Source organism: Thalassophryne amazonica, chromosome 6 (assembly GCF_902500255.1).
Source record: "Thalassophryne amazonica chromosome 6, fThaAma1.1, whole genome shotgun sequence".
Taxonomy (NCBI): Eukaryota; Metazoa; Chordata; class Actinopteri; order Batrachoidiformes; family Batrachoididae; genus Thalassophryne; species Thalassophryne amazonica.
In genome coordinates this window covers 84,915,994-84,933,424 of record NC_047108.1, presented here as the reverse complement: position 1 = coordinate 84,933,424, position 17,431 = coordinate 84,915,994, and the positions used below count along the sequence as shown (strand labels likewise).

Genomic DNA, 17,431 nt, shown 5'->3' with positions numbered 1-17,431 from the left:
AATTTGAACACTGTGGCAGTAATAGGACCTTATGCTGACCACAGACAGACGGACAGGAGGACAGGCAGACAGATGCAAAGCCTTCGTAATACCCGATGGCCATATTTGATGGCCTTGGGTAAAAATGTGATTTATACTCTGGAAAATATAATACATAAAGGGCCAGGGACATTTTCTACCAGATACCGTTGTGCATGAAACATTCCTTCCCTGGTTTACTTCCGAGACATGTTGGGATTATTGGAGGAGAGTTTGCGTAACACAGATCCCGCTGACATGGCAAATCTGCACCTGTGGCCTTTCTTTAAGACATTTAAAAAACTCAACATGGCAGCAAGTCAATACGCCGAAACACAGTGTTTGATTGGGTTGTTCCAACGACACGGATGAAGCCAACATGTCTCACCGTATGTCTTCTTCACTGGCAAAGATGATGATGGCCCGCGAGTGCTGCGTTTCCAGGAGCTGTTGCACGGTTTTGTCATAATCCTCCATCTTGGGGTTGTGAGGAATTTTCAATGACTGGGCAATGCAGATTCCACCTTTTTTTAATGAGAAGAAGACACAAATAAACAATCAGGCCTCAGGGACAGATTCATAATTTAATTCTCACACACAAATCTGGATTTCTTCCTGTGGAAATCTCAACCGCAAGGAACCAAAAACACGCCTGAAACACAAACATGAGATTTTCAGTGCTTAGAGACTAAATGGTAGTCGACCAGTGTATATGTTTGCATTTTAGCTATGATCTGCAAAACAACAGCCACACAGACTGCACAAACCGTGCCTTCCAGCTGAGCAGCAGAATCATTTTTTAGAGTAGGAGATTAAGCATATCTGCTAAAAACAAATCCAATGATCCCCACCAAGAGGGACAGAAAGTCACAGATTTTTTTTTTTTCATTTGATGTTACAAAATCCAACAACTTGTCACCAACTTTGCATTTAAAGTTATTAAACGAGTGATTCGGAACCAAAACGATGACAAAGCTGGCAATAATTTTAAAAAAAGGAAAGGATATTAGTGGTGACGATGAATCATGCTCAGACAGGTTACCACTAATGAGTTTGTGCAGAACGAAACGTACTGATTGAGACTGTGTCGCTGGATTGTTGCTGCATGTTTGGCACACAGCACATCATCACAGCTGGCTTTTAGCAGTTTGATAGATATCGCTGTCTTCAGGTTATTTTTAGCTGCTTGTTATCAGGGAGAGCAGAAAATTGATATCTTTCATTAAAAAAATAGTGTTATCTTCAATGAGGTGAAATTAAATGGGTCACAGTATACATGCTCATGTTTGTAGCCTTGTGGATAAACACGTGATATGATACTCTACACGAGTACACCCAAGATACTGCATGAACTGGGGGATGGGAGGGGGGGTCCTATGTTCCACCTGGTGCAAAGTGGGGAACAACGGAATGAGATGTTATTGCTTGTGTCCAGTCCACCTGATGCATTTATGGTCTTTAGACCAGGCACCCATATCACAGCGAAAGCCTGACTTGGCAGGTCCACTTGGCGTGTCCATGCTACATCCAGAGACGTACAGTGTAACACGTAATACAGCAAACAGCTATGAGCAATTACATGGTCAAGAAATTACAATGACAATTTACTGTCATTGTAATTTAATGGTGAGCCATATATTGGCTCACCATTAAAAATTTGCTATGACTGGAATTCCACTACTATATAATTACCCATGTATAATCAGGTCCACAAATATTTTGACAGTGACCATTTTTGTATTTTTGCTTCTGTACACCACCACGATGGAGTCCAATGAAACAATGAAGATGTGCTTGTAGTGCAGAACTCCATCTGTTCTGGAGGGTTTTCCAGAAATAAGGCAAGTGTAGGTCTGCATGTGTCCAGGATTGGCTGACCCCCTGCTGAGGCCCTTTGTGCAAGGTTGAAACCTGCCTTGTCCACGTGCACCTGCTTCTATGTCTATGAAAGAGACATGAGAACAACAATGGAGTAAAGAACAAAGACAGGTCTTGGGTTATATGAGGTAGCACCATATTATGTAGCACCAGGCAGCACGTTAACTTAGTGGTTAGCACAGTTGCCTCACTGCAAGAAGGTCTTGGGATCGATTCCCACCTGTAGCCTTTCTGTGTGGATTTTGCATGGTCTCCCCTTGTTTGCATGGGATCCCTCCAGGTGCTCCAGCTTCCTCCCACATCCAAAGACATGCAGGTTATGTGTTTGCTTATCTATATGTGGCCCTGCAACTGACTGTCATTCTGTCTAGGGTGTACCATGCCTCCACCCTATGACTGCTGGGATAGACTATTGGTGGCAATTGTGTTAAAAGGACTCACGGATGACACTCTGTTACCGCAGCTGGCCCCCAACAGAGTAGGTAATGACTGCAAATTGCAAAACGTCCAGTCCCAAGTTTAAAGATAAGGAGAAGAAATACTTCAAAGCTGAATGCTTTATTTGTGACAAAATGGGACATAAAGCAAGAGACTGCCATAGCAAAGAAAAGAAAACCCATCAAATAGCGGCCTGCCCACAAAACAAGGTGGCCACCATTACAGACACTGGACAAGATGTTTTCATTGGTAAAAACAGACATAAAACTGTGAAAGAAGAAGAAGACACTTTTGTGCTCAAAGTGAGTGAATGGCAACCTCATGGTAAGCAGCAGCGAGGTCTACTGGTGGACAGCGGTGCCTCGGCCCACATTATGACTGACGAGAGAGCCTTCAACAGATTCGATGAGACTTTCCGGCCCAAGAACCACGTCATGAAAAGAGGGGACGCGCAGATTGAGCTGACTGACTGCAATGGGAGAGTGGAGAGTGTAAAGCTCACAGACGCCCTCCTGATCCCAGGATACCCACAGAACATCCTGTCTGTGGACGCAGCAGCTTCTAAAGGAGCAAGATTCAGCTTTGAGAAGAATAAGAACAAAATGTTCCTTCTGATGGCACAACGTGTAAAATGAAGGTAAAGGACAGACTGTACTATCTGGACATTGTGACAGAGAAAGATGTAAGCAGTGAGGACTCCTGCAGTGTATCTTTTGATCTGAAAACTTGGCATGAAATAATGGGTCATTGCAACTATGGTGACATTGTAAAACTTGAAGCGGTTGTTAATGGCATGAAAATCAAAGATAAAACAGGCAGACCTGACCAATGTGAAACATCTCTACAGGGTAAATTTTCCCAAAGTAGAAATAGAGAAAGTGATGTAAGAGCTAAAGAGCCGTTAGAGCTGGTACATCCTGACCTGGGCGGGCCTATTGCCCCAGAGTCATCTGAGAGGTACAAATATGCTATCACTTTTACAGATTATTTTTCTGGTGCTATCTATATCTATTTCCTCAGAAACAAAAACAAGGCAGTTGAGGCCACCAAGCAGTTTTTGGCTAACAGAGTATCTTACGGCAAAGTCAAACGTCTGAGATCAGACAATGGGCCCGAATTTGTGTCAGAGGAGTCATTATCGAGAGACAATGCTATTAAACATGAGAGGTCAGCACCCTACTCCCCCCATCAAAATGGAGACTGCGGAGAGGAACTGGCGCACAATATTTGAAATGGTCCGATGCATGCACATCGAGTCAGGTTTACCCAACGAGTTATGGCCTTATGCCAGCCAGGACAGCTGCAGTTATAAGGAACAGGTGTTACTGCAAGAGAGCAGGAGAAACACCCTATTTCCTTTTTACAGGAAAAAGACCAGATTTGTCAAAAATGAAGAAGTTTGGTTCACAGTGTATGGTGTATGAGCAAAACAAGAAAAAGCTTGATCCAAAAGGCAAAAAGGGAATTTTTGTTGGTTTTGATGGTCATTCACTTGCTCTCATGGTTTATTTTCCAGAAACAAACAAGGTTCAAAAACACAGACTGGTCCACTTCATTTCAAAGAGCATGACTGAGAGCCATACACAGACTGACGTGGACCAATCAGAGGACCTCTACGTAGAGTGGGTAACTACACCTGGTCAAGCTAGTCAACCAGTGATAAAACAAACAGAACAGAGAGATGCAGACATTGAGCAAGACTCGGACAGAGACAATGACACAGATCTGGCTACTGACACGTAGCACAGGAAGCATTAGAAAGAAACCTAAATACCTGGAGGACTATGAATGTGCAATGCAAAGTAATGAGTTAACTATTGACTGCTGTTACAGAGCTACAGTTGGGCTGCCACAGACCTATAAGGAGGCTATGGCATCGCCAATATCAGAAAAGTGGCAAAGAGCAAAGAAAGATGAAATGGCATCTTTTAATGAGAATAACACCTTCTCACTTGTACCATTACCAGATGGTAGACAGACAGTGGGGGGAGGTGGGTGTATGCTCTTAAAGACGATGATAAAGGGAATAAGATGTACAAAGCCAGGTACGTTGCAAAGGGATACAGTCAGGTAGAGGGTTTTGACTATTCAGAGACGTTCTCGCCGACTGAAAACCTAACGTCACTACATGTGCTGATACAGCTGGCTGCGCAGCATGACCTTACACTAAACCAGATGGACGTTAAGGCAGCATACTTGCATGGGCCAACCCCAAGGTTTCCAGGTTAAACCAAAGAATAGTGTGCAACTTGTGTGCAAGCTAAATAAATCCATGTATGGACTTAAACAGTCTGACAGGAATTAAAATATGATGCTCCATACATTTTTGGTTGAAAAGGAGTTTGTGCAGAACCAAGTTGACCATTGCATCTACATTAAGCTATCTTACAAAGGAAAAGTGATATTGTTAGTGTGGGTTGATGATATAGTTGTGGATGCAAGCAAAGAGGTGTGCTTAAGTGAGGTCAAAGAGGAACTAAAAAGTAAGTTCAAAATGAATGCTCTCGGACACCTCACTCATTTTATTGGGATTGATTTCAAACAAAAAGAGGGCACTATCAAAATGAATCAGTCCAGATACATCAAGAAAATACTGGAAAGGTTTGGCATGGCTGAGTGTAAGGATATTTACAGATATTTACAAGGGACTAAGAACTATGAGTTGTGTTATAACAAGTGTAACACTAAACTAGAGCTGATGGGATACTCCGACACAGACTGGGCAAATGATGCTGAGGACAGAAAGAGCACTATGGGCTATTGCTTTAGTCTATGTTATTGTTTCATGGAAAACAAAGACCACCGCTTCATTGTCAACATGTGAAGCGGAATATGGAGCTTTGGCCGCTACAATTCAAGAAGCGCTCTATCTAACTCAACTATTAAAAGACATGGACCAAAGTTTTGAGAGAGTGATAACTATATTCGAGGATAACCCTTGCAAGGAACCCTGTAAATCGCCAAAGGAGCAAACATGTGGACATTAAGTATCACTTCATATGGTCCAATGTATTGCAGGGTAAAAGTGTGTTGGTGTATTGTCTGACAGAGAACATGGTTCCAGATGTGTTCATAAAATCTACCACAAAGTTTTGTTCTTTTATGTTTGGAAACTAGCACTATGACAAAAGTGAGTGGCACCATCGAGTGGGGGTGTTGAGTGCGATGTCTGCCACCTGTAGTTTGGCACTATTTTGTTATGCACAATGTTACAGCGCTGGTGTGAATTAATAAAAAGAGGCGGAGCCCTCTCACACTCTGAGCTGCGTTACGGACCAGAGCGGAGCTTCATGGCAGCCTACAAAAAAATAAAATGCCTCTGGTGTTGTGTACTTACTGATTGAGTTTTGTAAATGTCTTCACAGGATCGAGTAGAGCACTCGAGTGCCTCTAGTACGAGTGATGAAAGACCCGCTGCAGTAGAACTAACAATTTGTTCACTTAGAAATAAGAGCATGAGCCATATGAATAGGCCACACGTTAGAAGATTTGGTTTGGGCAACAGTGGAGGTTGATATTGGAGAGAGCAAAAGAGAAAAGGAACAAAGACAAGTAAGTGCAACATTACAGATAACACCAGGTCACTTTTAGATGTCCGAGCAAAGGGCCAACTACAATTTCTTACAATTATCTTTTTAAAGACATTGATAATGCATTACACTGCGATATGTTTATATGTTTGTCCTAGGTCCAGTCACGTGGTGTGACGCTGACACACACTGGGAGCTAATAGTAGAAGATTGGTGGGGTGCTATTGCAAAGTGAGTGCAAAGAAATGAGCTGTGGTTACGGTTTTGAAAAAGTGTTGTAAGATTACAACCTAAATATAAAGCAGAGGGTGTGCATTCAGTTTGACACACCCGGTAAATGTGTTGGCTACAATTGTTAATGGTTTGACATTTTGCTTCCAATTTCAATTTCAATTCAATTTCAATTTATTTTGCTTTATATAGCGCCAAGTCACAGCAGAGTTGCCTAAAGGCGCTTCACACAGGTAAGGTCTAACCTTACCAACCCCCAGAGCAACAGTGGTAAGGAAAAACTCCTTCTGAGGAAGAAACCTCAAGCAGACCAGACTCAAAGGGGTGACCCTCTGCTTAGGCCATGCTACAAATATAAATTACAGAAATAATTCACAGAATAATTCACGGACGAATATACAAGAATTGCTGTTGGTGCACAGGACAGGAGGGTCGCCATCACAAACACAACTCCCATCTCTGGATGGAGCTGCACCTTAAACAGAGAAAAAACAGAATCAGGCATCAGAAAGACAAAAAATACTGTATAATTTGCCAGCATTAATCAACAAGAAAAACAGAAGAAATACTAAGGTGATCGCTGGCCGCTATCAATCAATCAATCAATTTTTTTATATAGCGCCAAATCACAACAAACAGTTGCCCCAAGGCACTTTATATTGTAAGGCAAGGCCATACAATAATTATGTAAAACCCCAACGGTCAAAACTACCCCCTGTGAGCAAGCACTTGGCTACAGTGGGAAGGAAAAACTCCCTTTTAACAGGAAGAAACCTCCAGCAGAACCAGGCTCAGGGAGGGGCAGTCTTCTGCTGGGACTGGTTGGGGCTGAGGGAGAGAACCAGGAAAAAGACATGCTGTGGAGGGGAGCAGAGATCGATCACTAATGATTAAATGCAGAGTGGTGCATACAGAGTAAAAAGAGAAAGAAACAGTGCATCATGGGAACCCCCCAGCAGTCTACATCTATAGCAGCATAACTAAGGGATGGTTCAGGGTCACCTGATCCAGCCCTAACTATAAGCTTTAGCAAAAAGGAAAGTTTTAAGCCTAATCTTAAAAGTAGAGAGGGTGTCTGTCTCCCTGATCTGAATTGGGAGCTGGTTCCACAGGAGAGGAGCCTGAAAGCTGAAGGCTCTGCCTCCCATTCTACTCTTACAAACCCTAGGAACTACAAGTAAGCCTGCAGTCTGAGAGCGAAGCGCTCTATTGGGGTGATATGGTACTACGAGGTCCCTAAGATAAGATGGGACCTGATTATTCAAAACCTTATAAGTAAGAAGAATAATTTTAAATTCTATTCTAGAATTAACAGGAAGCCAATGAAGAGAGGCCAATATGGGTGAGATATGCTCTCTCCTTCTAGTCCCCGTCAGTACTCTAGCTGCAGCATTTTGAATTAACTGAAGGCTTTTTAGGGAACTTTTAGGACAACCTGCTAATAATGAATTACAATAGTCCAGCCTAGAGGAAATAAATGCATGAATTAGTTTTTTAGCATCACTCTGAGACAAGACCTTTCTGATTTTAGAGATACTGCGTAAATGCAAAAAAGCAGTCCTACATATTTGTTTAATATGCGCTTTGAATGACATATCCTGATCAAAAATGACTCCAAGATTTCTCACAGTATTACTAGAGGTCAGGGTAATGCCATCCAGAGTAAGGATCTGGTTAGACACCATGTTTCTAAGATTTGTGGGGCCAAGTACAATAATTTCAGTTTTATCTGAGTTTAAAAGCAGGAAATTAGAGGTCATCCATGTCTTTATGTCTGTAAGACAATCCTGCAGTTTAGCTAATTGGTGTGTGTCCTCTGGCTTCATGGATAGATAAAGCTGGGTATCATCTGCGTAACAATGAAAATTTAAGCAATACCGTCTAATAATACTGCCTAAGGGAAGCATGTATAAAGTGAATAAAATTGGTCCTAGCACAGAACCTTGTGGAACTCCATAATTAACTTTAGTCTGTGAAGAAGATTCCCCATTTACATGAACAAATTGTAATCTATTAGACAAATATGATTCAAACCACCACAGCGCAGTGCCTTTAATACCTATGGCATGCTGCCATAGTAATAATTTATAATAATAAAATTGTAATAAAATTTTATGGTCAACAGTATCAAAAGCAGCACTGAGGTCTAACAGAACAAGCACAGAGATGAGTCCACTGTCTGAGGCCAAAAGAAGATCATTTGTAACCTTCACTAATGCTGTTTCTGTACTATGATGAATTTTAAAACCTGACTGAAACTCTTCAAATAGACCATTCCTCTGCAGATGATCAGTTAGCTGTTTTACAACTACCCTTTCAAGAATTTTTGAGAGAAAAGGAAGGTTGGAGATTGGCCTATAATTAGCTAAGATAGCTGGGTCAAGTGATGGCTTTTTAAGTAATGGTTTAATTACTGCCACCTTAAAAGCCTGTGGTACATAGCCAACTAACAAAGATAGATTGATCATATTTAAGATCGAAGCATTAAATAATGGTTCCTTGAGCAGCCTGGTAGGAATGGGGTCTAATAAACATGTTGATGGTTTGGATGAAGTAACTAATGAAAGTCTCCAAAGAATCTGATTGTTTTATTGACACAGGGAGATCATTCCACAGAACAGGGGCACAATAAGAGAAAGCTCTGTGACCCGCAGACTTCTTATTCACCCTAGGGACACAAAGTATTCCTGCACCCTGAGAACGTAAAGCCCGGGCCGGTACGTAAGGTTTAATTAGGTCAGCTAGGTAGGGAGGTGCCAGTCCATGAATAATTTTATAGGTTAGTAGCAGAACCTTAAAATCTGATCTCACTGGGACAGGAAGCCAGTGAAGAGACGCCAAAATGGGTGTAATGCAGTCGAACTTTCTGCTTCGTGTCAAAAGTCTGGCTGCAGCATTTTGAACCAATTGGAGAGCCCTAATGCTAGACTGCAGTAAACCAGAAAATAGAACATTGCAGTAGTCCAATCTAGAAGAGATGAACGCATGGATCAGGGTCTAAGCATCAGCCATAGACAGGATGGGACGAATCTTTGCTATATTTCGCAGGTGGAAGAAAGCAGTCCTAGTAATATTTCTAATATGGAGGCCAAAGGACAACGAAGGTTCAAAAATTACCCCAAGGTTCCTCTTTGTCAGTGTGATGTATGACACACGAGCCTAGGCTGAGTGTTAACTGGTCAAATTGATGCCGATGTCTCACTGGACCAAGAACCATCATTTCAGTCTTTTCAGAGTTTAAAAGTAGGAAGTTTCTAGACATCCAACTTCTCACTGCTGCAAGGCAATCTTCTAAGGATTTTATGTGAACGGGATTACCAGCAGTTATCGGCATATATAACAATCATCTGCATAGCAGTGAAAGGTAATCCCAAAATGCCGCAATATGTGCCCAAGGGGTGCTATATAAAGGGAGAAAAGCAGGGAGCCTAAGACAGACCCCTGAGGAACCCCAAATTTCATGTCACTAAAGGTAGAGGTAGTGCTACTGTATTGATGTTAACATTTAAGCATCCAGAAAAAAAAACAAAAAAAAAACTAAAACAGATATGTAAAGGTACATGGATGGATGGATCAGTGTTCTGTCTGGTTCTTGAATGGGCTCAGTTCAAGTGGTAGAGCAGGTTGTCCACAAGACAAACGGTTGTCTGATCAATGTCCTTATCTTGTATGTCCACAAGTACTTGAGAAACATCAGAGCAGTTCATTGAGAACCACTTTAATAGAATACATGCCAAGAAAGTTCAAGCCTGGATGCATGCGCTTGCACCACATGTCAACACATATTGCAGCATCCACCACATTACAGAACCAATCTGGTGCCTGGATGGCAACCACCCAGGCCCCAGACTGGTCCATCCCCACCTCTTGAAGATACATTCCCTTGGTGTTTTCCAGTTACTGGGATCCTCAACCCTCAATGTAATTTCAAGTTTAACAAGCATTGCATTTGTTCATATGAATAACCATTTTAAGTTGGTCACCCTGAATATAACTTATTAATCCACCTTGACCAAACTAATGTCCTTAAACTGACGACACTCAAAAAGTCCGTACTAAGCCTAAGTTTTCATGAAGACCGAGCAAACTATAAGGCAGCAGTCTTTGACTTGAGTCAGTGACAACGCTGTACTCAAACCAATTAAAAATTCTCCCACTCAAGCATTTAATATCCTACCCAGTAACATTTCAGTGTGAGTTTCCCTGAGCAGGCAGAGAAATGAGAGGAATCTCTTAATTGCCAGCCTCCTCAGGCTCTTTACTATGATATAAACAGCTTTTAGCTGGCAGATCACACATCTCGAGTCCCAGTTTACAGAGGCTTTCTAAAGGCAGCAGATCGCAAAATGACAGCTGCTTTTACCGCCTCTTAAATGTCTGTTTTCTTAGAATCAGCAGGGGCAATGTGGGATATCGCTTCATAGGAGACAAAGCGCTTTAAGTGCCAGAAGACCTTGCGGATGCAGTTATCCAACTTAAGTGGACCAAACATAGAAATGCAGCTCCTGCCAGCGGCCTAGCTGCGGGTTTGTGGTATCCTGTTAAAATGAAACACGGCGTCAGTGGGTTTGCTAAGGCTCTAATTCAACACAGAGATTTAGGTTCAGGCAGGGAGCTTACGACGTGACAGTGCACAGCTTTTCCTCTTTTTTATGGTGTTTTTCTGTTTCAAGCAACTACGGCTTGACTTCTGAATGGTGTAATTACAGCACTCCTCGGTGCGACTGTTTACAGGTATCACATTTTAATTCCCGACTGGTTGAAAAAGCACAAAATAATGAGAGCTTAAGTGTCACGAAAATGCATTTCCCCCGTTACGAAGACGAGGCTCCCCGCTTGCGTGAAGAGGCATAATGGCGTAATAGTATTGAGCAAAAGTGCTCTGGAGGTCACAACACTCAAAAAGTGCAGACGGAGACCAGAGGATGATGAAGTAGAGGAGCAAACTGGAGCAGCTCTCGTCTTCCGAGAGCACAGGACACGCTGTGAGCGAAACACAGGTGTAAAAGCTGCAGCTGTGCGATGACGGCTAAATTATTAAATGCCTGCAGAATACTCGTCTGTCAGTCAGTTAGGCGGGCTGGGATTGGGCTTTTCTGTCTTGGCGGCAGATGTCAGATGTTAGACAGATAAAAGTCTTTGAAGAGAAAGTGTTTTCTCCAGCAACCATGGCTGCTGCTTACAGTTACAGAGGAGGGCGCAACTACCAGATTAGGTTAGAATGCATCATGCAAAAGATTAAAACATATAAATAAATGCAGTCAACATATTATATTAGTCAGAGAATGAACTGTTTTGAACGTTGAAGATGAAATTCAGTGATGTAACTTCAATGCGTATTCACTGTCTTTCGGTCATTATCGTCATCATGTTCATTATCACATCCACTGTGCAGCACAGCTTATTTCTCCTAACACAGTCAGGTATTCAGACAGATCATGCATTTTGAGGTGACTTTTTTTTTTGGTCATGTGTTGATGGTGCAGTCGGTCTGACATTCACGCAGCAGCCACTCTGACGTCCTGTCTTTTTTGCGCATTTTATTAAAATTATTATTTAATATTTGTAATAACATGGCTTTTGGTGTGGTTAATTCTTTGCGCAGATCATCTAAATTTCTAAAATGTGTATGCACCAGTATTTGCATCGAGTGGAATTATTGGGTGATGCATGTATATTTAACTGAAATTGCTGACAACCAATGATTTATAAAGGAAAATTATGAAAATGATCAGGGATGCCCAAACCTTTGCATATAACTGTGTCATTTTTTTTTTTTGCTAAGTAGGGGTGGTAGCCAAGTGGTTAGGGTGCTTGGTTTCAGAGGGTTCCCGGTTCAAACCCCATCCATGTCAGTTTCTCTCTGTAATGTGGAGTTGCATCAGGAAAGGCATCCGGTGTAAAACCTGTGCCAATTCAACATGCAAATCCACATCAAATCTGCTGTGGCGACCCGAGTGAAAAAACAAGGGAGCAACCAAAGGGTCTTACTTTTATCATTTTGGATGCTAGCATTGTTAAGATTTGTAGCAGCTATCGGTAGTTTGAGGACGTTAGGTCAAGTTAGTCCACGATTACTGAGGAACTAAGCAGGTCATAATTTGTAATGGCTACACCAAAGCAAAAGCGTTATGAGAATCACCACGCAACCCCCAAAAATGTGATTTATCAACATCCAAACCAAAGCACAGCTATTTGCTTAGCTTGTTGATATTCTGGGTTCATTTATCATGCAAGGTTCATATGGTGTCACCCATGCTCCGCCTCTTTAACCATATATGGGCTGCACGCATACACACACACATAACAATTTCTATATATTTGAGATGCCTATAAACTTTCAGTTTACAAATGAAATGAGATTTGATATTTTGTTCTGCAAGATTTCTGAAGCAATTCGCAGCGTAATATGAGCACAAAATTCACAGCGACCCCCTGCCCTCTACACCCCGTTTGATTAATATATCAAAGACGGCTTAACGATGATGATGGTTAAATTCATCAAGCTCTTGGAAGTTCTCTGCTTATCTGTCTGAGTGCCACAGGTCATTCACTACATTAACTGCTTCAATTATTCATTCTCACGGGCCTCAGTTCTGAAAATGCACCGGAGGGTTACAAAACCTGCTACGCCGTATTGCATTATTAAAAGAGAAAATCCCTCTACATTAGAGGAATTTGATGGATACAGACCAAAATCCACTTGATCAACAACCCCCAAATTTCTGTAGCAATTATGTTTCTCACCTTGAAGATAAGGAAGTGCTGCTCCTTTCATTTTTCTGGCGGCATAACAAAATGTTCTAATTTGGGTTGACATACATTTTATACACACATTGTGAGTTTTGGAAATTTTAAATATTCATGTAGGATCACAGCCAAGGCTTTGAACCAGATCAAAGAGCAAAAAGGAAACCCCAGAAACTGAATACTTTTTAATGTTCCACTACAGAAACATTCATTTAAAATAAGTGTTGTTTTATTCATTTTTTAAATTTCAAATTAAAATGTTTCTGCTTGCAATAACTTGACACTAGTTCACTCCCAGTCTCATTCTGAATGTACTCCACATCTTTGAATGAAGGTGCGAAATGTACCAGCAGCAGGTGATTAAAGTAGAAGATGGTAATCCTTGCTGAGGTGCTCACCTCAGGTTTGGACATGGGTGCCACCATGCAGTAGATGACCCTTCAACACCATATTAGTTTCCATCCGCCGAAGACAAGACCCTTAGTGCTCTTATGTGGTTTCTTCTTTTACGGTGACGAATATCCAAGTGGCTTTCTGCCATCTCCCTTTCTCCGTGTCGAATAAGCAAATACAAAAAAAATAAGTGGCTACACTACAGGACTGACTTGTGTCCTCGATGGTATCCACTTATGCAGACAATGGAGTCATTATACCTCTTGGCTTCTTCTGCTGCTGTGGCCCTCAACACTGAGGCACCTGTTTGCTGGATCATGCCCAGAGAAATATGCTACATAGCCAAAATTTCATGTTTCCTGTCAATCCAAATGATATTTCTCATCCGGGTTTCCATAGTAAGTCATTTCTAAGGCAACAATATTTCTTTGGTAGACTATGAGAAATGCAGCATGGCATACGTTCGACCAGAAGCTCAGATCTTTAAGTATTCACTTAAAGAATCAGTTAATTAACATCATCATTCAATCTCTAAACAAAGCAGGTGTTCCCCATTCATCATCAGCGCTCAACCAATGGGAACCATGCACATTTATTAAAAGGCCAATGCTGTCACATATCTTACCGTTTACAGATCAACAACAAGATATCCCTTCCTCCACCCCTCTGCCACCAGCTGGTCCCTGTCCACTGCCTGAGGGTAGGCTCTGCCCCTGCCTTTTCCATTGGGAGGATTTGTGATAATCTCAACTCTACTCTCCACCATGAAGGGGACCTGTGCCAAGTCTATTACACCAAAGACTACTATAACATTCTGTACCTTATCGTGATGTATTAAAATTATCAACTTTAGCTTGCCTCCAGGGTCTTTTTAAGAAATATTCAGAAGTACATAGTTGCAAACAAGATAGTACACAACAAAATCATCAGATGGACTTCATCATCACTCAGCAGATGAATCAGGTCGATAGAGTGCCATTTAAGCAAAGGTCAGAGAGGGTTAAAACAGCACAACAAATATGTGCAATAACATAATATGCTGCAGGGGTGGCCAAGTTCGGTCCTCGAGAGCCACCTTCCTGACACTCTTAGTTGTCTCCCTGCTCCAACACACCTGCATCCAATGAAAGACTCGTTAGCAGACTTTTAATGAGCCTTTCATTGGATTCAGGTGTGCTGGAGCAGGGAGACAACTAAGAGTGTCAGGAAGGTGGCTCTCGAGGACCGAACTTGGCCACCCCTGTGCTATAGCCTACTGTTTGCTATCATATCAGCTCTGTATATACACATTATCGTACTGTAATTGAATATATTGTACTTCACAACACTGCTGTTAGTCTATATTTTCACATAGTCTTGTTTTCTGTTTCAAAGAGAGCTGGATTCCACTGCATATTTGGCCCATTTATGTTTTTATTGATGAGGCTGGCTTTAAACTAACCAAAAGAACAGAAGAGAACATTCTGGACCATTGTGAATGACCCTGGATGGAGTGGAGGGAATATCACCATGTGTCCAACCATTAGCAAGCAAAGCATCCTCCATCACCATGCCAACCATTGTCTCGACAACACTACTCTTTTCATTACATTTTTGGACACACTACATAGTGTCTGTGGGCCATTTTCATGTGGGTTAATGTGAGTTTTCCACTGTTGAATATATAAAGTATTGCATTCAAATCACAAGTGCTCCAAAATACTGTATTCAAGAACAGACACAAATAAAATAGTTTTATTTTATTTTATTTTATTGGGGTTTGAATATAACATGATTTTTTAAATACATATTTGAGTAGATATACATGACTGCAACAGTCATCTGCAACTGTCTCCAGTAGAACACAAATAAAAACATAATGCCAGATGGTAGAAAAGCATAATTGTGTGTGCGCGCGCACACGTGTGTGTGTGTGTTATTTTGATGCAAAACATCAATTTGGAAAAAGATCATTAACTTTGAATGTTTACTTTGGCAAGCAAATGCAGCATTTAGTAGTTTGTTTTAGTGGTTTTATGTTTTGGGTTGTGGGGAAAATGAGCCACAGATTCAGAAAACATGAAAACAATTGTGGAAAAAGTGTAATCAGTGTTTCTAGCATTTAAACCAACCAGTTTTCGGAAGCATTTGATTCATTGATGCTTTGGAGTATTTCCGCCCTGGTCAACATTATTGCTACAGTCCGATAGCTCAGTTAAGTAACTTCTAGTCTCCTAGAATATGATGCAGACAATCCCAAAAAAGTACTTCTGCATTCACATGTTTGAAGTACGCAAAGGATGGTAAAGTGAATGGCTCAGGGGCGTAGGTTTGCATATGGACCATAGGGACAAGTCACAACCATTATTTTGGGATGGCAAAATAGTCCCTACCAATATTTAGCATTTTTGTTTATATAACAAAATCATTCACTATTTTTTTGCGAACTCGATACTATAATTTTAGTCGTCACGTTTTGTGTTTTCGACGTGCCAGAGTGACAGGGTTACCCATGTTGCAATTTCATTGGCTCACGTTCTTCTCACATGGACGTAAACAAAGCGCATCTCGTGGCAGGCAGTGCTTAATTTGTAAAGTGGGAGGTCCCGGAGCGCAGAGGATGGGTGGCTCCGGTGCAGTGTTGCCAGATGTACGATAATTATCGTATTTGTACGATAGTTTTGCCCTCTGTACGATGTACGATCAATAATGGGAAAAAATCCAAAATGTACGATAATTTCAGTTGTTGCCCAAACACGCATCTCTCTCTGACACCCAAGAATCATTTTGCAGGCGTTGCACTCAGGCGGCATCAAAGACACACCACACACAGGGCTGCTGCTGGCTTTGGCCGCCCGGGACGTCATTTGAAAGCCCGCCCCCTCTCATACAAAGTAATGAGTTCCCATCCAATCTGTGCCGTGACAGGAAGATTCCCCAACCAACATCTTTTTTTTTTTTTTGAAACTTTATTTCAACAAATACAACAACAAACGAACAAAACACAAGAGCAAAGAGATATACAAGAAAAATAAAAAAAGTTCAAGTTCCTTATGGAGGTGTCAACATTTTTTCTGTGTTCAACAAAATCTGCACAAGTGGCCATGGCATCGGATGACGACAGCCACCTTGAGGTTGAATTCGACTCTTTCTAGTCTGGTAATTAACACGTTTGTGTCCCTTCACAGAAAAAAAAAAATCTTTCTAGTAGTGCGTTCTAGTTTCCCCTTTACTATAATTACTGTTTAAAAATGTGACATAAAATTCTTTGGAAATTAAAAAAAACAAAAAAAAAAACACTAAAATAGCTACGTTGTATGCGTTTTGTTTGTGTACGATCATTTCTCCCAAAATACGATAATTTTGAGGTTTTGGTACGATACTTTCATATTTCATATCTGGCAACACTGCTCCGGTGCAGAAAAACAAGAAGGGCGGGGGGGAGGGGTTGCGAACAATGCTGTGCGCCACACTTAAAATAAACTGCACACCCACACACACCTTCACAAATGACACTAACATCCTGCCTTTTCCTCAGAAATTACTACATTTATGTTTGCTGTCTGTCTCTGTACTTTTTTGTCAGTTTTGCGCTCTTTTTCATACTTTTGCCTCGTTTCAAAAGTCACTGAACGCACTTTACCGTAATATATGCAACATATAGCATGCTGTTGGAAAGCACGGGTTCTTGGATTGCTGTCAGTGTTACATTTTTCAGAGTGAGGGCTTACATGAGAACTTACGGTAATGAGAATCAGCGGCGCATTAGTGTGAAACTTCCATGTTTTTCCTCTGCGTTATGACATCACAGGCATTAGTGTGAAACTTCCATGTTTTTCCTCTGCGTTATGACATCACAGGCTTCGTTTACCGTAATACACCATATATATCATTGGAAATCCCTTTTTTTTTTTTATTAGGTTGCCAGATACCTACAACTGCATTATTGATGAAGAGAATAGATTATACATCTTGGTTGCAAAAACTTTTTTTTTTTTTTTTGTTAGCTCCACAAGTATTTTTTTGTTGTCTTGTTCTCTCAGGTGTAGGCCTATCGAATAGATTCGTGATTTTGGGTGCAATTTTGTTATTTAAGCTATTTGTTTGTTTGCCTACACGCTTAATATTGTAAATAAAGTGTTAAATTATTCAGCATTATGTCGTCATATGTTATGTATTATGCTGTACTTGTGCGTCTAATGGTATGAGTGGGT

At 41.2% G+C, this 17,431-nt stretch overlaps 1 protein-coding gene across 6 annotated transcripts in view; it reads right to left on the bottom strand.

Annotated features, from left to right (window-relative positions):
* Positions 1-17,431, bottom strand: part of LOC117512537 (metabotropic glutamate receptor 7-like) — a 343,778-nt gene that overhangs the window by 160,861 nt on the left and 165,486 nt on the right. For 5 of the 6 annotated variants that reach the window (XM_034172646.1, XM_034172642.1, XM_034172644.1 and 2 more), the window contains exon 3: positions 407-542. In XM_034172646.1, coding sequence (XP_034028537.1) covers positions 407-542 — 136 coding nt within the window. Of the gene's footprint in view, positions 1-406; positions 543-1,948; positions 1,967-17,431 lie in introns of those variants that run through there. The other variant, XM_034172647.1, reaches the window with a different exon arrangement.